General features: G+C 49.9%; 1 protein-coding gene across 1 annotated transcript in view; it reads left to right on the top strand.

The window, feature by feature from the left end:
* DNAH14 (dynein axonemal heavy chain 14) overlaps positions 1–21,538 on the top strand; it is a 163,838-nt gene that overhangs the window by 84,856 nt on the left and 57,444 nt on the right. Inside the window, exons 41-53 of the mRNA XM_036016183.1 lie at positions 2,701–2,817; positions 4,683–4,841; positions 5,901–6,033; positions 7,315–7,376; positions 8,322–8,509; positions 10,249–10,377; positions 11,779–11,916; positions 13,677–13,844; positions 14,769–14,939; positions 15,891–16,058; positions 16,796–16,888; positions 18,341–18,538; positions 21,122–21,283. Coding sequence (XP_035872076.1) covers positions 2,701–2,817; positions 4,683–4,841; positions 5,901–6,033; positions 7,315–7,376; positions 8,322–8,509; positions 10,249–10,377; positions 11,779–11,916; positions 13,677–13,844; positions 14,769–14,939; positions 15,891–16,058; positions 16,796–16,888; positions 18,341–18,538; positions 21,122–21,283 — 1,886 coding nt within the window. The remainder of the gene's footprint in view (positions 1–2,700; positions 2,818–4,682; positions 4,842–5,900; positions 6,034–7,314; positions 7,377–8,321; positions 8,510–10,248; positions 10,378–11,778; positions 11,917–13,676; positions 13,845–14,768; positions 14,940–15,890; positions 16,059–16,795; positions 16,889–18,340; positions 18,539–21,121; positions 21,284–21,538) is intronic.

Raw genomic sequence — 21,538 nt, 5'->3', positions numbered from 1 at the left:
TACCTGTTCCTTAATGACCCTTCGCCTCCTTTCCCCAGTTATCCCCCTCCTCCCTCCCCTCCGGTTACATAAGCCAGGTGGGGAAAGACGCACACCATATGATCTCACCTGTAAGTGGAATCTGATCAACAGAACAAACAAGCAAGCAAAGTAGAACCAGAGACATTGAAATCGAGAACAAACTGACAGTGAACTTGAAACTCTTTATGACTGGCTTATATTGATTACGCCCATCTTTTAAAATGGGAACATTAAAGGAAAGAGAGGGTTAATAAACACACTCCAGCACCCTTTCTCCAATGGAGGAGGTGGGAGAACCTAAGTGTCCCCGTTGTTCTCGTTGCCACCGGAAGCTGTAACTCAAGGGAAAGGCAGAGCTAAGGGGAAGCCCCGAGACCGGGAGCTCAGCCCGAGAGCCCAGCCACTGTATCACTGGGTCTGTGTCACACGGACCATCCTGTAGTAGGAATTTCCATGGATGATGACAGTTTCCAACTTCTTTTTCTCTTCTAAATTATTTTGAAAGCCTTGGATTTCTGTAGTGTTTGTGTTTTTTGAAACAGTTCTGATAAGTAGCGTCCACCCTAGTACTTAGGAAGAGTCCACTTTCCCAGTTGGCTGTTACCGATTCAAGGGCCTTTGAACAGACAAGGCGTCCCAGAGAGACGCTGTGTGGAGTGTGGATGTTTTGTCAAATCACAGTGGGAGCTAAACACATGGCCACAAGTACAAACCCCACTGGTTTGTCTGCGTAACTCTTAGAATGTCATCTTGGGCTATTTGTAAAAGTTCCATTGACGACATCTGTATTGCAAAGGTTTTATTTCCTATGGAAATGAACTTTCAATGTCAAAGATAACCTTTGGCACTTGTATAATACGAGGACTGTTCTGCACCCACAAAAAAGAAGGAAGTCCCGCTCCAGTGACAACAGGGTGGACTTGAAGGACACCCTGCTACGCGACGTAAGATAGACTTTAAATGAGGAATCCCGCAAAGCCCGGAGCCGAGGGAAGGGAAAGGAGGAGGCGTTGGTTGCACAGCTGTGAGATGCTGTGAAGAAGTTCCGAGGATTTACTGTGCCTCGGGGAGGCTCCAAGGAATAACATTTCATCGTAGATTTGAGAGTTGCTGAGAGAGTCGATCTTAAATTGTTCTCACAAACAAAAAAAAGGCCACTGTGGGAGGTGATGGAGATGTTAACTGACCTCTTTGTGGTGATCATTTCACAATCCGTGGTCGTAGCAGATTGTCACATTTTACACTTTGAACGTATACAGTATGTGCCATTTGTATCTCAGTAAAGTTGAATTTTAAGTCAATAATGCCAAGTGCTAGTATGCAGCCATAGTAACGGGAACATTCACACATTTCTAATTTTAAGATAAAAAGATTGAGCACGGGCTGCGAACCAAAGTGTCGCAGGTTCGATTCCCAGTCAGGGCACATGCCGGGATTGCAGGCCATGGCCCCCAGCAACCACACATTGATGTTTCTCTCTCTCTCCCTCCCTTCCCTCTCTAAAAATAAATAAATAAAATCTTTAAAAAATATATAAAAAGATACAGCCACTCTAGAAAGCAACATGGCAGTTCCTTAAAATGTTAAATATCTACTTACCATCTGACCCAACATTTTACCTCTAGATAGTTATTCTAGAGAAACAAAAACTTGTGTTCACACTAAAACGTACACACAAATACTTTTGGCACAATTATTCATAGTTGAAAAAAAATGGTGACAACTCAAATGTCTTTTAATGGGTGAATGGATAAATTATGATACAGCTACACAATGGAATCCTACTCAGCAACAAAAAGAACTGTTGATGAGTAATTAACTGTCGAGAACAATATGGATCTCAAATGCATTACTCTAGGTGTGAGAACTCAGTTTCAAAGAGCTAGATACTGTGTGACTCAATTCATGTGTCATTCTGGAAAAAGCAGAATATGCAGACAGAGGACATACGAGGGGTGGCCAGGGGTCAGGTTGGTTGGGATAGTCCAAACACAAAAGGAGCAGCAGAGGGAACTCTTTAAGGCTCTAGAATTGTCCTGCATCCCATTTAGCATGGCGGTTACAAAGACACATGCGTGTGGTAAAAAAAAAAAACCACATAGAACTGTGTACCCACCCAAAGGTGAATTTTACTGTATGTAAACACTTCATAAATGATTCAGAGGAATGTGTCAACTATTAACACCTTCCTTTGTATGGTGAAAATATGACTAGATTCTTTTGCTTTATTTTGTGTTTTCCAGAATCTATTAAGAAAATTCACCACTTTTAAATAGTAAAGTAAATATAATTTTCAAATAAGTATGAAGTTCTCTCGTGTAGTGGCATGACCACAACCATGTGCGTGTCACTGGCTTTCGATAACGTCCCACACAGGGTAATAAGCGGGACTTCTGGGTAAGATTTCAAAGGATACCAGGTCATGATTCACCTTGCGTTCTGGATACAGAAAAAAAGGCAAAAAGCTAATAAAACATTGCCTTTATACGACTAAAGGCTAGAAGAAAATACAGGTTCATTTTATATATTTGGATCTACCCTTGGTGAATTTTTATTATTTCTGGTTCAACAGTCAAATCTTTCAAAGAGAGATCATATTGTTCGTGAAACATTTCATAAATGAACCTCATTCTTTCTTAGATTTCTCAGCATTTTTCTATTTGTTCTTTCTGAATACAGACATTAAGCTGCCGCCTGAAAAACACTCGGTCTTTGGGTACTTTGTGGACCTGCAGCAAGGCGAATTCATACCGTGGTCAGAGCTGCTTCCCAGCGTTCAGACGCTGATTCAGAGAGGTAAGAGCCGTTGCAGGAATCACACTCGCATTCCTCCAGAACACAGGGAACACTCTCCCTGTGAAAGTAGTTCATCGGCAACTGTGGGGCCGATGTATCCCAGGTCTGCGCAGGAGCCGGCCAGTGCGGGTCTACAGGGCAGGCAAGGGTAGGTTACAGTTGTTCGTGTGGAAAATAACACAATAATTAACACATACTACAAGATTAAACTCTGTTTTGTGTCCTCACAACTGTAAACCTACTCTTGCCTTACCCTGCATGTTCACAAAACATGCTTTAAACAACAACAAAAAAAGCTTTCAATATTGCTTTCCGAGAAAGTTGGAATGTATTTGAGTCAGTTGTACACTGTAATACTATAGTTGATTGAAAATCTTACTAATGGAAATATGTATTATTTTGTTTAGCGGTGATTATTAAAAAGAGAAAAGGGAGACAGCTTCTTCTAAGAATAGGAAAAACTCTACTTGATTGTAAAGGAAACTTGAAGTTAGAACAGAATAATCATAGTTTGACAAACATCCATACATGCCATAATGTTTTTATTCTCAATCTTCTACAAAAAAGTATAAAAAAATATATGGAAAATTGTGGTACTTTGAGAGCTTGGTTGAAGTTTAAGGCAGGAACTTAATGATCAAGCTTCATGTAGATTTCTTTCCAATATAAGTAATTCAGTGTGCGAATTGAATTAAATTGCATTGAGGTTAGGTTTCACTCATCAAATAATTTCAAAGTTAGGTTATAATTTTGACAGAAAACAATCAGAGCTATTGAAATCATAAAGCCTATAAAAGTTCTACCTCTAAGTTAATTTCAGTTGGAAATGTCAAGGGTCTATTATACAATATTTATTGTAGTAATATATTAGTGGGTGATCATCTTTATGGAAAACCTGTGAATCGTTTATCATATGTTAGTGCTAACATTCCGTCATTTTTATCCTTAGCTTTTACCACTCCATAGAAAACACGTAACTGATTACCAATGTACATGATTCACTACCTTAGTTCATCAGCCCCAGGGGAAGCCATTGGTATTATCTACCCAGCATGGGAATGAGGTGGCTAGGACATAGGGAGGAGAAAGAGACTGACTATATTCATGGCATTCCCTGATGGACCTTTGAACTGTGTCCCATGTAAATGTGTTAGCTATTCAATCTTTAATTTAAAAAGGAATGAATACAGGATGAGGAAGGAGGCCATGTTGTATCCAGCCCTTTTGGGAGCTGTGGCCATGTCCTGGAGGAAAGAATTGGGGTGGCAGTAGGAAGCGGGGGCATCAAGGAAGATTCATTCTAGTTTTGGGGTGTGTGTGTGTTCCTGTAAAACTGCCTCTGTTCACCTGGTTTTTATTAGCAAAAGTCAATTTCATGCGTTTCAACCAACGAGAGGACTAGAGATACTACCACATAGCGTTTGTACGATGGAAAGTTCCAGTACAAAGAAAGGCAGATAATGGTGGCGGGGAAGGATTATCAAACAAGAGAAGTTCTGTGAAAAAGGCTTGCAGGCGCCTTTGGCCGGAGAACCACTTTCTTCCTCTTTACTGGCGGGAAGGAGGAGGAGATGCCTGCGTTGCCCACGGCCGATGAGCAGGCGCGGTGGCCGGAAGGTCAGGGGCTGGCGTGTGGTGGACCCAGGCACACGCGGTGAGTGCCCGGCTCAGAGAGTGAACGCAGGGCACGGCGTCTGAGCTCAGCAGAGCTCCTCGGGCGCTTGCGGCGACTTCGGTTTGTCTGTGCATGTTTACATAGTTTCATAATGTACCCACCTGCCCATGAAGGGGTCAGCACCTACCGAAGAGATGCGGTTGACACTTCTCTGTAGCTTGTTCGCACCTTTTGTACCATTTTGACGTAGGGACGTCGATTCTAGCCGGCCCTCAGGAGTCCGGGGAGAACCTCTACAAGGTGACGGAATGTGGGGAGACCATCAACTTCATCGCCACCAGGGACACGAGATGCCTCTGCTTCCTCATGAGCCTGCTCCTGAAGAACTCCTGCCCTGTGCTCCTCACGGGTACGCACGGTGTTTAGGGAAGGGGGATTTCAGAGTCGGGAAGAGTCCGGGGAGTCACCGCCTAGCCATTTTATTTTATAAACCTGGGAAAAAAATGCCTTGAAAATCTTCATATATTCCTACCGACAGGGCGTGAGTGTCCATTTCCCTGCACGTTCGCCTGTGCGGGACGCCAGCAGTCTCTTGCATCTTCCGTGACTCCACGGCGAACCCCAGTGGAGCCCGGGGCCGATACGTGCACGGCCTCCCTTGCCTGTGGGCCGCGGTCCTCAGGGGCCACCGAGAGTAGCAGCATTGGCTGGTTCGCTTACACTGGCACGCATAACTGTATGCAAGGAAAACATACAAAGAAACTGCCTCATTTCAAAAAAATGTACATAATCCCTCAAGCCAGTGTTAAAGCTTTTCAAAGGAATAACTCAGTACAGCTTCGACTGTCCCTTCACCTGCATCTCAGCCCACCCCGTCGCCTCTCCCGGCCCGAAGCCCGGCTGCCTGTCCCCGCGGGCCTGTCCTCAGAGCCAGCATGCAGGCCAGCGAGGTGGGATGCCCGGGGAGCCCACACTCAGCCCCAGTCTGACTCGGGACGTCCTCCGACTTCATGTTCGGTGACCGATAAAGTCATGACTCCCAGTTCTGCAGCGACAGGGGCTCTATTCCGCCCCGGCCCCCGGCTCCTGCCCCAGACTGTGTGGGTAAAAACTTTCAGGGAAATTAATTGCAAGCCGTAGTTCTGCTGTGCTACAAGCCAGACTCTTTGCGATAGGCCTGAATGCACCCTATACGAAAGTAATGGTTAACTCCCAATACAGTCTTCTGTGAGAGATGCAAGTTGTATAGATACTTTGAGAGGTGTTTCTATCAATTGCTTGGCTTACCCACTCTTAACCAGGACTTTTTAAAAACGGAAGAGCAAAGCCAGACTCTTCACGCAATTTTCACTTGGAAGACAATGTTGTCGGTGCATTTGAATCTGTTAGTATTCGCTCTTTTTCTTGCTCATAAATCTGACATATTGTGTCTCCCCCGCCACCCCCACCCCACCCTGCCCCCCGTAAGGAGACTTTGGAGTTGGGAAGACGGCCACCGTCCACCAGATGCTCGAGAAGCTCGAGGGCCCAGGAGGGCTGGACGTCAAGTACAGCTCGCTCCTAGGAGAAGTCCTCTTGTACAACGAGATCAAAAAGTCCAGGTGGCGTACGACTCCAAGTTTGACTTGTCCGGTGGGAAAAAAAAAATAGTCTGTGTTCGTATCTAAGTGGGTCTTGTTTTAAAAAGCAAACCTGTCGTGTAAAAGTGCAGAAATATGCAAAAGAGGAGTTTAAAAAATCTTCCCTTTTCCAAAGTATTAACAACTAGATTAATTTTTTTAATTGAGAAATTCTTATATTTATTTTAAATATGACTATATTTAATTTTTGATTGATTGATTTTTTTTTTACCTAACATATGCAGATATAAACTATTTTCCTTCCTGGGAAAATGTAGGTGAACATACAGATAGAGCATTCCACATAATTGGTTTTGCTGCATTGAAAACATATTTCCTTCTTACGGAAGGCACCGCCGTGCAGAGAACCGCGTCTCTGTTGCTGGGTGCGTCTCTTCCCGAGGGAAGAGAAGAACGCAGGGGCAGTCTGCGCCATGCAAACGGAAAGTGCGGACTTTGGAAGGGAATTCTGGTTCTGCGGAAACAGCAGAGAAGCCAGCTGCTGTCTGAACCCAGTAAGAGGTGGACCGCGGAGAGGCCGTATCAGCCCTTCCTCCGCACTCCAGACGCCGTGGCCTGGCCACCTGTGCCCCACGTTTGCCGCCGAGGCCCGCGGCCCACCTGGCCTCCGTGGGGTCTGCTCCCTCCCCAGAGCCTGTCCGCAGGCCTTCCGCGTCCCCCCTCAGTGTCCCCCAGGCCCTGATGCCGGCCCCTCCTCTACCACCAGCTGCTGTGGCCTGGCATCCTCGTGCCCTTAAATAAGGCCTTAAACTGCAGAGAAATCGTTTTCGAAGCATTTCACGCAATAAGAATCACTCCATAGCTAAATTGTTATAATCGTAAACGACAGAGTCTGGAAAAGGTAAAATTTTGCTGTGTGTTCAATACTTAAACTGCAGTGGACTTTAACAGTGCAGAAAGGTAACCTGAGCGGGGGGGAGCACCTGGAGACAAAACCAAAATAAAGGTGAGCAGGCTGCCGTTGGCTGAGCCGTGAGGCCAAACGCCCCGTAGCCTGGCATCCTAGGAGCCTGCCCGGTTTGGGTTGTAGAGGACACACACGTGTTGTTCAAGGTGGCTGTCGGTTCCGATAGCGATGCTAATTGTATCTGTAAAAGATGTGAAGAGGAAACATAAATTTGTTTCTTCGTAGGACATAGAGGTAAAACCACCCATGCACTGCTACTTTCATTTTATTGTGTTCCTGTGGCCACTCAGGTAAATGAGCTAATTCTGAATTCTGAAACTGTCTTATCCCAACAGCCTGAGGCAGAATATCAGCATCTTGCTTTCTGAAACTCACAAGGCAGCAACTGGCAATCTAGGTATGTGTTACAATAATTTGAAAAGCTTCCTTCTTCCATGGCATGTGAGTCCTTACATAGTGTCAGGAATCTGAGCAGAAAAACTGGAGTCGATAGATTAAAATAAAATGTCCTGAGAAATATCCACTGCCCCCTCCAGCCGGTCTGCCCTGCTCAAAAGCTGGGACGGTTCCCATAAGCGGAGGGTCCTATCTGCTTACTGGGAGGGGCTGGGGGCTCTTGGGTACCAGTGGGACCCCAGACCAAGTCTAGAAGTATCCGAAGGCAATCTCTGTCTATTCTAGTCTGTGGTGCTTACAGAGATAACGCAGTAGGGAAGCTATGATTCCATAGTTCTCGAATCAGCCTCTGCAACAGAAACACACGTGGGGCTTCGAGAACTCCATCCTTGAATTTCCAGGGATGGCCGGACGAAGGGGGAGGAGCCTGGCCAGGAGACTCCCGCCGGAAGGGTCTTCTGGGTTGCTCGTTCCTTCTCCTCTTGCTCTAGCACCATCCTAAATAACCTCCTGGATGACCCTCGCTCGGGGGGCATGTCCTCATTTCAGTGATACTTTGTGGATGCTCCAAATGTGGCTTTCAGATCTTTCACATGCAGTTTCATCTAAAAAATAGTGTATTGCAAGTCTAAACACGTTAAAGCAGTAAAAGTCACATGTGTCCGTTGTGCGTAAATGAACAGAGGCTTCCCCGAGCTTGTACACGGCTGCCCGGGGCTATGACTGCAGAGACACTGGTTCCCACGCAAAAGGAAGGGACATTTGGAAACATCTCAAAGTCGACACGCCTTCTCTCAATGATTTGTTCGCAGAGTGATTTCTTTAAAATGACAACAGTATAGTAAAATTATATCATTTCCGTACTTCTTCATGCTTAGAATAAAGCAAAAATATTTTTGAAAGTCTTTCTAAATGTGTTTTTCTTTCCCATATTTGACATTTATAGATAAGATTACTAAAACGCCGGAAAAATCGGATGAGATTCCATTTAAAAGTAGTGATGGCAACAAGGGAGTTACGGTGTCTACAATAAATTTCAACATCAAAATGACAGCTGCCAAAACCCAGGAGATGATTCTTAAGAAGCTGAGAAGGAGAACCAAAGACGCCCTGGGAGTCCCGAGAAGCAGCCGGGTAAAGCCCTTCTCAGGCTGGTCGATGAGCCCGCCTGCACTGAACTGACACCATGGCTTAGTTTCATTGATACCAATAAACAGAAAAACACGAGGGTAACCTATACTCCTGAATGTTTAGATGCACTTTACATGGAAATTTTGGTTTCCAAATCAGTATAACTCATTTTTCAACACGGTGAACCATTCCGATTCAGTACTACTAAGGCCAAAAGAAGCTGCTGGAATCTGAATCGAACGCAAGCAGATGAGAAAACTAGGAAATGAGTTCGCTGCCCATGGTATAGTCAATGTGCACGTGACCACGTCTTCTCGCAAGCGTGGCTTGAGAATCTAGGAAGAAGAAGTCAGTCCACGGCCTCGGGAAAGGCCTCAGGGGAGCAGCAGCCTTGTTGTAAACCCGGACCACAGCCCCTTCCCGGGAAGGGTGCCGTGTGCTCCCTGTCCTTACACCGTCTGCCAGGCACCCTACCACCTGTCTGACGGTCGAGCCGAACCCTCTGTCCCGATGAAATTCGGGGTCAGCGGCGCCTGTGCAGGAACGTAAAACAAGCTCAGAGGCACCGATGAGAAGGTCGCGTGGGGCCCTGAGCGCCATCTGAGGTTGACCCCCATGGCGGTCCGTTTCAGGAGCTTTGAAGGGTTTGCCTCAGGTTTCCTCGGTTTTAACTGAAGGCTTGGTTGGATGAGGCTGGTGGGTCTTTAACTGGGGACATTTTAGGAACTTCGAAAAGGGTAGCAGTTGCTCAGCCAACTCACACGAGTGAAAGAACGCAGGCGATGGGCACTGTGGTCGAACCAGTCTGTCCGTCATCAGCCTGTGGTGCAAACTGGGAGACTAGACTGGGTGTCTAAGAATGGCGTTGGCGGTCACAGGTTAGGTCCTTAGGTGATTCAGGGTAAACTGCTGTTTGCATTTTTTAAGTTTTTACTTGTTCTACAAAAATACATACAATCTAAGGGGGCTAACATACACAGAGATTATACTAGTACTCGGCACACTTGGGTGCCTAATATTTTCTTTTTTTTAAAAGATGTATTTATTTATTTTTAGAGAGGGAAGGGAGGGAGAAAGAGAGAGAGAGAAACATGAATGTGCGGTTGCTGGGGGGCCGTGGCCTGCAACCCAGGTATGTGCCCTGACTGGGAATTGAACCTGCGACACTTTGGTTCGCAGCCCACACTCAATCCACTGAGCTACGCCAGCCAGGGTGGTTGCCTAATGTTTTTAAAAGTGGAAAGTGACGCAGGTTTGAAAGTCGGAGCCGCGTCTGAAGCTCCTGCTGGCTGCTCCTGACAACAGCATCTGCAGCAGAACCGTAAAAGCCTAGCTCCCCAGGACACGTCTCTCTCCCAAGCCAGGCCCGAGCGTAAGAAACACTCCACACCTAAGGCAGGGCCTTGCCAGCAGCAGCCGCTCAGGAAGTGAATGCTGAGTGGATAGTAACCACACTCGTTCCTTCGTAACGAGCACGACGAGATTGCTTCATCCAGCACCGACTGTTCTCACTGTTAGTGCTGCAGGTCTGTAGAGGATGAGGAGAGGATGTCTGGGGTTCCGAAAACTTCTCTTCTAAAATCGTATCCAAGCAGAACCTGGTCTGCTGCTTTTTGAAAGAAAAAGGATGTCGTTGCATACAATTTTGGTTTTACGCCGTAGCGTGATTCATACTCCTAATTGGTAATTTAAGGAAAGGCAGCGCTGGTGAGCCGTTTCTAAAACCCCTCGTCTCCCCGCAGGTGGTGGTGTTCATCGACGACCTGAACATGCCCGAGACAGACGCGTGCGGCGCCCAGCCGCCCCTGGAACTGCTCAGACAGTTACTAGACCTGGGAGGCTTTTACGACACCAAGAAAGTTGCATGGAAGGTAAAACTCACGTTTAATATCACTGTTTAACAGTAAACTAAACATTTGTAACAACGTTGAGTGGATTCAGTGAGACATTTAGAAAACCTAGTGAAATGGACGTGTAGAGAAAAAAAAAATATCTATGCCAAATACATCTTTGCGGTTGAGCACACATCCCTGGGTTCATAGGACTTCTACTGTTCGTAGGATTGAATCTCAGTGAAAATTGCAAGTGTGTCCTATAGGTTTGGTTTCCAAGGCCAATAACAGTGAATCAAACTGTTCAGTGCATCCGCAGTCAGTGCCTCTGGGAAAAGCTGATCCCTACGTAGGACTGCTCGCATCTTTCTACTTTCAAGAACAGAGGTCAAGGATTTTTAGAAGTGTTGCAAAGTCGAAAAGAAAAACTGCAAGGAGGGATTTCTATGCAGTTATTTTTGCTGCACTGGCCTGAGTCAGAACGGCTTAAACGTTGTGTGCTTCCGTCTCCGGAAACATGAGCCCTGTGGTCCCGAACGGACTTTATCGCTGAACCGTCCTGGGCCTGGGTCCCCCTCCTGTGAAATTGTGTGGCCGCGCCACCACGCAGTTCCACATCTCAGGCCGACCTGGGCCCGGGAGCCCGGAGGACGCGCACTGGCCGGTGAGCGGCGGCAGCCCGGACCCCGTCAGCCTGTGTGACCCAGGCGTGGACCTGAGCCCCAAGAACCAAGGTGCCACCCACGCAGGGAGGAGCGTCCAGGAGACGAGGGGAAAAGAGGAAGCGAGACATGGGGGCTGGAACGCACGGCCCAAAGAAGTTCTTTGAAGTGACAAGAGCACAGCGGGGCAGGCTTTTCTCAGGGTTCTGGGTCCCAGGGCAGGGGCGGGGCTGTGGAGAGCACCCTGTGGTGAGGGGGTGGGGTTGTGGGGGGGGTTGTGGGGGGTTGCACCCAGCACCTCGCTGCTGCTGCCGGGATGTCCTGAGATGCCGGGTGGCTGTTTCTCTGCAGCCAAGCACGCTCTCCCCCGAGGCCAAAGCTGGCTTTCCGGAGACCCCCTCCCACTCCGCCCCTGGCCTCCCACTCCGCCCCTGGCCTCCCACTTCCAGCCAGAATCCTCCCGGGCGGCCCCGGGGCCAGGTTGCTGATTTTGCAGGGATGGCTTTTGTGAAAATAGGCTATTTCCTGATGTTGTTTAGAAAGCTTCCTGGAAGGAACATATCTTGAAATGACCTTTTGGGGGGCGGGGGCTTCCAAAAAGAAAGATTTCTGCGACCACCATAATGTTTGTTTTCACAGGGAATAATAAGCTTAATCTTTTTCGCTTCAAAAAGATTTGAACTCTCTCGTCCCTTTGGGGGGGAATGGGAACACATTCCACTTTCTATGGATGCATTTAGTTGGGCCCCGTTGTCCCTCGTTGTCCCTCTTTCTGCAGAACGTTCAAGACCTGTCCCTAGTGGCAGCCTGCGTGCCCTCGGTGGGCATCAGGGACGCGAGCCCACGCCTGCTCAAACACTTCTCCACCCTCGTGTTGCCACACCCCCCGCAGAGCGCCCTGTGCACCATCTTCCAGGTGACGCACCCAGCTCGGATTCTACGGGGTGGAGGGCAGGGGAGATGTAAACTCCACACTGTAGGGGGAAGTGTGGGAACTTAAAACCACTACTATTGAACAAAAATTATCTTCAGACCATGAGTTTTACTTCTCTTTCTAGTTTCTGGCCTATTATTACGATTTGTCTCTAAATACCAAAACCTATAGTTCAGCTTGTGTGTAAGAAACACATTAGTGCTTTCCTGGTTTTTTTTAAGATTTTATTTATTTATTTTTAGAGAGGGAAGGGAGGGAGAAAGAGAGAAAGAAACATCAATCTGCAGTTGCTAGGGGCCGTGGCCTGCAACCCAGTTATGTGCCCTGACTGGGAATCGAACCTGCGACACTTTGGTTTGCAGCCCGAGCTCAATCCACTGAGCTACGCCAGCCAGGGATACATTAGTGCTTCTTTAGTGAATGTTTACAGTGTAGATCCCAAGAGTCTGTTCTTGGCGATTCCGATTCACTGTATCGGTGGGGGGTGGGGGGAGCTCAGGAATCTGTTAGCAAGCACACCCGATTTTTGCTAGAATGGATTGAGCTTTTTCATTTTCTTACAGGATAAAAAGTAATGAGAGAAAAAAACCTGAATATCTAATCAGAAAAATGGCTTCGGTTGAAATCTAATTTGATTAGATAAATATATCTTATGCAGGATTATTCTTTTTCTTAAAGTATCGGGGTGACATTGGTTCATACAGTCACGTAGGTTTCCGGTGCACATTTCTGTGACACGTGATCTGTCTCTTGCATGGGGTGTCCACCGCCCAAAGTCAACCTGTCTCCCATCACCATATGTTTGGCCCTAAATTTTCCAAAACTAAACACTTGCTTTTTTCTTTCTAATATAAAATTTCAAGATTACCATACTTTGCTGTGTATGATGGGTACATTTTTGCCCAAATTTTTGAGGGAAAAATAGGGATGCAGCCCTGGCTGGTGTGGCTCAGTGGTTGAGTGCTGGACTGAGAAGAAAAAGGGTTGCAGGTTCGGTTCCTGGTCTAGGGCACATGCCTGGGTTGCAGGCCAGGTCCCCAGTGGGGGGCACATGAGAGGCAACCACACATTGATGTTTCCCTCCCTCTCTTACTCTCTCCCTTCCCCTCTTTAAGAAAATAAAATAAATAAAATCTTTAAAAAAAATAAAGACGCACATTATATGTATAATTATGGGTATAACAATTACATACCATGTATAATAATTCTGTGTATACATGTACAAAAACATGAATGCACATTAAACACAGCAAAATACATTAATTTTTAACCATTTTTTTGAAAAGCACTTAGGAATTTTACAGGTGATCCATAATCAACACCTCAAAAAAACCTGATGTAGAAAAGTGTATATCCATGTACCAACCCAAACTGAAACAATAGTTCCATCATGTCATGGTATGTTTCCTCTGGTGACATCTGCCAGGGAGCAGGGACACAGAAGGATTCCCGGCACACCTGGCGCCCACACCGGTGGGGCATGCGTTGTCACCAGAGAATAGATACATGCCTTTTGATCATTCAGCAACCTAGGACCAATTGCAATGTTCCCCAGTTTGTGACATCTAGAATGTTTTCTTACTGGTCTGCTGTTTGTTTAAAGCGGACTCTGATGACTAACATTTGAAATGAAATGTACCCTTTGTTACAGCACACACATCTCCTTTTTTATTAGGATCCAGCTAGGAACAGGCTGTGCTTAACATTTTTGGCAAAGTGAATGATCAAACGTCTCTTTACAGGCTCATTTGGGGATCTACTTCTCCATCCATAACTTCGCGGCTGATGTTCAGAAAAGTAAGGATCAAATAGTATCTTGTTCTCTGGCCATGTACTACCACATGTGTGAGAAAATGTTACCGACGCCAACGAAGTGTCACTACATGTTCAACCTTCAAGATACGTTTAAGGTTCGTTCTCAAATTCATCCTCTAGCTTATCTTCATATTTAAGTCGAGGAAATGTGATTGCACTGAATCGACTCTCCCTCTTCCTCTCTCTGTCATCCTTACTTATCCATACTGTCAATATTAAATGGTTACAAGGAGCAAAAAAAAAAGGAAGCTCAGATTGGTTAGTGTTGCTCTCTGTGCAACACTTGTGCACAGAGAGCCAGACAATTAAAGAAGCATCCGGACAATTCCCTGCAGGGAGGTCAGTGACACAGAAAACACCCGCTGGGGGCGGGAGGTCTCAACAGGGACGGGAGTGACAAGGCTGTAGGGTAGATTTTGGGCGTGCTTTGTTTCTGAGATGTCGCCGAGACCCTCTGAGGACGGAAGCGTGTAGTGCCTACTTCGTGACCAGGCGAGGGGCTGTCCTGGCCCCACTTTTTACTCCAGGGGATGCTCCCACGGTGCGGGTATGGCCGCTGGCTGCGATCACACATGTGATTTTCTGAATGCACATGTTAAGGAAAACGATTTCTGAGTTTGACCTTTCTCTGCTTGCTATGGCATTTTAGCCCAAAAATGGGCATACTGTGTTTGAAGTGGTTTATGAGGGATTTATAAATGCAAACCAAGAATCTTGGAACAGAACCCCAAGAAGCATTTTGGGGTCCCCACCACCCACTGTGCCCCTGTCGGCCCTGAGGTCCAGGAGGCTCGTGGCTTCCCATCCTGGCGGGGCCTCCTGCTCTGGGCGTGGCTGGGGTGGGGATGTGGGGGTCCTAAAACCACCTCCCCGTAATGGTCACAGGTAGAAGCTGTTAGTTCGTACCTTGGATGCCTGCTTCTGTTTGCGTGGGGACACACGCCTACAGAAACCGAGGCCTTACCCCCACGCTCCCTGCTAACGTTGTGTGACAAGCGCTGTTTTTGAACCCCCGGCAGCTCCTCCTGGGGCTGCTGCAGGCCGACAAGGCCGTCGTCAATTGCAGGGAGACGGCCGCCCTGCTCTCTGCTCACGAAGCCGCCCGAGTGTTCCACGACCGCCTGATTGAGCGAACCGAAAAAAGGCTCTTCTATCAGCTTCTTTCAAAGGAACTTGAGAATTATTTCCAGGTAGTACGGCTGTGTTTTAAAAATGATCTTAAATGGTGTCCGGAGCAAAAGTATTGTTTTATTAATATATGCAGACATTTCTATCATTTTTTAAAAGATTTTATTTATTTTTTAGAGAGGGAAGGGAGGGAGAAAGAGAGAGAGAGAGAAACATCAATGTGCGGTTGCTGGGGGCCATGACCTGAAACCCAGGCATGTGCCCTGACTGGGAATCGAACCTGCAACACTTTGGTTCACAGCCCGCGCTCAATCCACTGAGCTACACCAGCCAGGGCTACATTCTTGTCATACTGATGAGAGGAGTTTTCACTTGCAGACGAGTTAATACAGACGAGAGACGATGGAAAGGATGAGGTCTCCATGCCTTCTCTCAGGGGCTTGGCCCCTGTGGGGCCTCAAACTGCTCGTTTATTTTCTCCAGAACGGGCAGAGGTGGGCACTCTCTGGGCACCTCCACAAGGTCCTCATCCCTCTGCAGCCCTTGAACTTGAGCTGAGCATTCCGCTGAACTTTAGTTTCCACAGTGCCTCTTGGTCCAGGTCCCGAAAGCCAGGGTTTCGGTAAACCGATGGACAGCAAAAGGGTCATAACTGTTGGTTTCGTGGAAGGCTTCTTGTTCTCAGATTGTCAGTGAGACCTCAAAATGTTTTTTCCACAACAGGGGTTCCTAACATGGGGCCCGTGGACCCTCAAAGAGCCCTTAGGCAGAACTGCGTTTCAATGGATTTCGTCTCCTTCGCAACCTTTGTATTGTGCTGTGTGCATTTGCAAGTGTTGTTCTGAGAAGTCCACACATTTCGCCACCCTAAGGTCCGGGGCGCAGAGCAGGTCGAGAGGCCCCGAGGTCTAGCACTATGGGGCCAGCGCTCCCCGGCACAGGTGTGTTCCTCTGGTTCTGAAAGGCAGAGCTGTGCTTCCGACAGGGACCGCTGCGTTTTTATCTCACAACAGATTCAGTGGACCCAAGAGTCGCTGATGAACGACTCAACCGTGTTTGTGGATTTCTTGGACGTCAACAAGTCTCACAGAAAAAAGACCTACCAGCACACCAGCGACTATGACAAACTTGCCAAGGTTCTGCACGAGTTCCAGATGAAGCTGAGTTCGGCGTCTTTGGAGGTAAAAACACGTAAACCATGAGAAATGCCGTATATGCATACACACTTATTCATACGGGCACCTGTGTATGTATACAAAATCAAATATCTGTAAGGGGGGGGTGTGTTTAAGGGAGAGAGTTCGGGGGGGGAGGTGCCCTCATATTTTAAAGCAGGCCATTAGGAATACAGTTTTATGCTACTTCATCTTACTTCGTTTCATTTAATAGGGTAACGTTTTAAATACTTGGGGCGCAGCTGAGGCTGGAGGGAATTGAATGGCTCGAGTTAGTGGAATTAGGAAACTCGTAGGCGCGAGAGAGGGAGGCCCAGGGTCTGGGGCAGCACCAGGCAGGAGCGAGGTGGACAGGACTCACTCACACCTTCCCCGTTGCGGTGGGCAGGGACATGTCGGTTCAGGGGCACCACCGAAACCCCACGCGCCACGAACCCACGTCCTGAGACCTCTCCTCCCGCCCCTCGTTCCTCCCCGAGACCCGGCAACTGAGCGGCAGCCGGTGCCACTGTCCCCCTCGGTCTCCTCCCGTCTGCCCCCAGCCGCCCCCCTGGTCCTGCCCACCTGCCTGCCGGCGTGGGGACTGTCCTCCCTGCGCCAGTTCATCCCCCGGGAGTGCGAGCCAGCTCTCTGGGCCTGGGTGACCAGGACAGGGACCCCCGTCTCCACGTCCTCACGGGCAACGCCGTGACAAGCACGCTGTGTGCCCGTGGCCGGCTCACCTGCCCCGTGTCTCCCCCCAGATCTCCCAGTCCATGGTGTTCTTCAAGGAGGCCGTGGAGCACATCGTGCGGGCCGCGCGGGTCCTGCGGCAGCCGGGGAGCCACATGCTGCTGGTGAGCGTCCCAGCGCCCGTCCCCCGAGTCTCTAGGCTCGTCCCGTGGAAGCTGGCGGGATCTGATAGACCCGCTGGGCTCGCAGACACCTGGTCTGTGCGGACTTCCCGGTTAGGAAGCGTCGAAGCCGCTAAGCCCCGGGGCAAGGCTTTTGTCCTCTCCTGAGCCTGCGTAGGAAATGCACCAGCACATAAACGTGCTGCTTGTTTCCAGGGGGTGTTTGAAACGAGCCCGGGGGTGGCTGGGGCACCACCTCCGGCACACCCGAGCGTGGATGTGCTCTCTCTGTGCTGGGCGGTGCGCGTGCCTGACGGAGGAACCTGAGTCTGTGTGCAGAGTTGCACCTGTCGTGAAAACAGGTGGGAGCTAAATCCTTGGAAAATCCCCAAATACCTGAAGGGAGAAAGGCTTTCAGGAAACCACATGAAATCCAACGTACTCGGCCAATTAGGTGACTCACTCATTTAGGAGCATTTGTTGAAGCGACCCTTCCTGTCTGTTTCCGTGCATTTTCCAGGACTCAGGCCCGTGCTCATCTCTTGCTCGCGGCCCCTCCCACCCCTCCCAGGCCGGCGAGGGGGCGTTTCCCTGACCTTCCATCTGCCGGCCGTTCTCACCCCGTCCAGGAATGTCCCCCTGCTTTTGAGGCGGCCGAGCCCAGCCAGACGATACAAAGTCATCTCCCACTGCCAGGCCCTCGCTCACACTGACCAAGTTTCCTGCATCCAGGGGACGCGATGTGGCCGTGTTATGGGGGGTGGGGGTGTGCCTGCCTGTCCCAGACCAGACAGTGAGACGTACGTGATGATTCTCCTGGCGCTTCTGAAAACGGTCGCAAAGAACAGTAATTACAAAGCTGTTGTTAGCATTGTCACAAAGGTTTAGTATGTACAGTAATAACCAGCACAGCAGAGGAGGGAAGAAATGGGGCTCTGTTCGAGCGAGCTTCCCATATTTTACTGGAATCCAGTTCGGATGACTCCAGGGTAGATGGATAAAATAAAATAGAAAGTGGCGTCCCCAGAGGAACCGTTGAGTCGTACCCTTAACACAGATGTGGTCTGTGAACTGTATTTCAGTTCAGCTGTTTCAAAAAGGCAATACTTTGTCTTCATGGCCAAAATCACTTAACTGTCTGCTGCCCCGAATACGCGGGAAAAGACCCGTCCAAATGCTTACCAGTGAAGAGTCGAATACTGACAGTGACTCACGGGCCGGTGACAAGCTCTTTCCCCAGGTTTCTTTCCAGCGAAGTTCTGTGCTTCAGGAGACTCTGATAAAACACCCTGTTTAACACACCCCCCGCCAGAAGTTGCAAACACAGTCTAAGGTATTTTGGCTGCCTGGGGCTCTGGCTCCCGGCAGGTGGCGGGAAACCCGGCAGCAGCGAGAGGCCCCAGTGTGCGCAGGCAGGATGCACCTGTCGGGTTTCTCCCCCCCCCCCCCACACAGATCGGGATTGACGGGTGCGGGAAGGAGGCCTGCGCGACCCTGGCCTGCCACCTGGCGGAGCACAAGGCCTACCAGATGCCGGTGTCCCACAGCTACGCCTACGTGGAGTTCAGGGAGGACTTCAAAAAGGTGTTCGTCCAGGCGGGGCTGGACGGGAGCCCCACTGCTCTGATGGTCTCCAACGTGACCCTCGACCAGGCAAGTGCTTTCCGCCTCCCCCGTTGGCCCCAGTGTGGTCTTTAAATAGCATCCCCCCACCATGCAACACTTGGAAAGGAAATATTTATCCACAGCCCTGTTAACCTGCCGTGTCAACTCCTTCCACTATTCTTGTTCTTCCCCGCGAGAGCCCCCAGGGTGTGCGCGCGTGCACGTGAGTGTGTGTGTGTGTGTGTGTGTGTGTGATCGTGACGCAGGTGGTTCCGGGTAAGCGTCGCACAGCAGCATTTTCGGTGTCTCTGGTTCCCCCTTTCCCTGGCCGATCCCTGCCGTTCGTTGGGCAGTTGGCGGTGGTCTGTCTTTGTTACCAGGGGTGTCAGGTTCATTTCCACCGGGGGCCCCATCAGCCTCGAGATTGCCTTCAAGGGGCCGGATGTAACTCTGGGACTGTATACATGTAACTCCTCCTTAAGTAGGGGCAAGGAGCTCGGCGCTGCCGCCGGGGAGAAACAAGGTGGAGGGCCAGGTTCGGGCCGCGGGCCTGGTGTTTGCCGCCCGTGCGGTAGAGGAAGTCAGCTGCGTCACGTCCCGCTGGCGCCGTCTGAGCACGCTGCACCCCAACACCCTGTCGGCCGCGGTTCTCCCCTCCAGCCCCTGGACTTCACCGTCCAGTGGGGGCGCTCCCCCAATGACACACTTTATTTATAAATAAGCAAAAAAGGCTAATCACCCAACCTTCAGAAAATGTGTCCTTTTGCATAAGTTATACCCTTCCATAGCCAAAACATAACTCAATTGTGTATTTGCTTCTTCATGGCGACACTTGGAGGAGACATTGTTTGTTATGTGGGACCCTCCCAGGGGCAGTGACGGGTGTTGTTCAAACTCCCCTCTCGTCCTTGGGCCTCTGTCTAGAGCTGGGTTCTCCTTTCACGCCGAGTTTTGAGAGTAAATCCAGGCCCAGTGTCGCATCCGCCGTGCTCTGCCACATGCAGCTTGTCTGGGTTAGCTAGAGCCTTCCCTTCCCCAGTTTACATCCCCCGCGCTGTTGACCAGGCCGAGGTTTCCGCCAGACGCCTCCGTCTGGACTCCAGAAGACGCGGTCCCTCCCATGCCGGGAGCACACCGCTCCCACTTAAGAAACAATTGTTAGAAAACCACTGTCGGCCCAGAGCTGAGACGAACCAGGCCCCTCTGCTCCCATGTTGGGGGGGCTCCAAGGTCGCTGGGTCTGCTCTCCACACTCCCCAGGTTTCTTCTGGCCACATCACTGCTTTTTATGTGACTCCGTAACACGGCGCCGTGACTTTGTGAAATCGGCACGTGTGAGGTGGAGCACCGGCTGCCAGATGGCGAGTGGCAGTTCGGCGACAGGCCACAAGCCAGATGGAGACGGAGAAGCTCATTGCTCACGGGTCTCGGAGGGGGCGCACGGCGCACCACGAGGGGCCACGTGGGGCGGTGGAGGCAGGGTGCAGATAGGGGGAGAGGCAGCACCTGCGGCGTGTGCCTTTGCGAGGGTCCGTGTGTTTTGCTCTGGGGTCTCTGGGCTAGGGTCAGATGGGTCAGTTCAGTCCTGAAGAGCGGGGTTTTGGTGAACCCCATGGGGCCTTAACCAAGGGGCCCACAAGTCGGTCATACAGGCCCTGGGAGGCGGGGGAGACTGTTGACCACAGGGCTGTTGGGGAGTCACGCCAGGAACTCACACGGGCTTGTGTCTGCGGGCTGCTGTCGGGGGCGAGCGCCCGAGTGAGGGGCTGGTGTCAGTGTGAGGCCCCGCGGGCCGCCTGGCCCAACCGAACGGATGCCGCCGAGGCAGCAGGACCATGGAGCCGCGGAGCTCAGCTCTCCACAGGTGGGTAGTAACCAGCGAGGAGCTGAAGGAGCTCCGCGGTCCTCCATCGTGACGTGAGTGAGACAGGGCAGCACTGGCCCGCGCCTCTGCTGGCCCCTGCGGGAGACCGCCCTGCCCACTCCCCGCCCAGCCTCCCCGGGGCTGGGGCTCCGGGAACCCGGGAGAGCCTGGGGGGAATCCCCAGGCATCAGTACAAGGTGAAGCTGCTTTGTATTTTATTTTTTTTAAGAAAGCTTGGATTTACTCTCAAAGCCAAAATGTTCCTAACTTTAAAAAGTCCTCTGGTAGAGGTTTTTCCATTGCGCTTTGCCCTCTGTCCCCTTCGCCTTTAGACGGGGAGCTCTTGGTAGAGACAAGCTTGGCCGAAGTAAAGCAACCCTGGTGTGTGCAGCGTGCAAGCTCGGGAGGAGGTTCGCTGGGGTCTTCTGCAGACTGCCCGCGGCAACGACCCAGTTCCGCTCACTCACTGTCATCTCTACCTCCACACCTCTCGAGCCTGACCCTCGGGGTCGAGGGGTCGCGGGGTCGCAGGGTCGGGTCGGCAGATTCTCCTGCCACCCCTGAGCTTCTCTGATGTCTGAGTCCGGGAACTGGGGAAGGAAGTCTACTTGACCTCAGGGAAAAAAAAATTTTTTTGGATGGGTTGGAGTTTAGTTTTCCAAAAAAGACTTAACCTAAATTCTTCTTAAACACGAGTGCTTGGTGAGTGTAGGGTAGGAAACATGAGTCATTTACTCCCTTATGTTTAAGCATGTGTTCCACCCAAGGAGGCGCTCCTGGAGGACTTGAACAGCATCATCAGCCTGGGGAAGATACCCGACATGTTCGAAAACGAGGAGCTGGACTCTCTCGTGCTGAAGATCAGATCCGCCGCCGAGCAGACCAGTTACATGGACAATAAAGAAGCTTTGTTCTCGTTCTTCCAAAAGGTACCTCTTTTGTGCATCGGCTTTATCACACTGTCGTGTTAAGTTAAACGTAGACCATGTTTGTAATTCCGTGTCCGGGGTTTTCAGCTTGGGCAAACGAGTTTTGAGAGCTGCAGTGACGACCGCCACACACACACACACACACACACACACACATACACGAGGTCTCAGGCCAAAGACGAGCCACGGGCTGGGTCTCACTGCCCGCAGCTCGAAAACTCAGGACCAGCTGGCGGGGACGCCTGACGAGACCCA

This window comes from Phyllostomus discolor, chromosome 15 (assembly GCF_004126475.2).
Source record: "Phyllostomus discolor isolate MPI-MPIP mPhyDis1 chromosome 15, mPhyDis1.pri.v3, whole genome shotgun sequence".
Classification (NCBI taxonomy): Eukaryota; Metazoa; Chordata; class Mammalia; order Chiroptera; family Phyllostomidae; genus Phyllostomus; species Phyllostomus discolor.
Note: the sequence above shows the minus strand (reverse complement) of the source record. Positions and strands in the feature narration are given on the sequence as shown.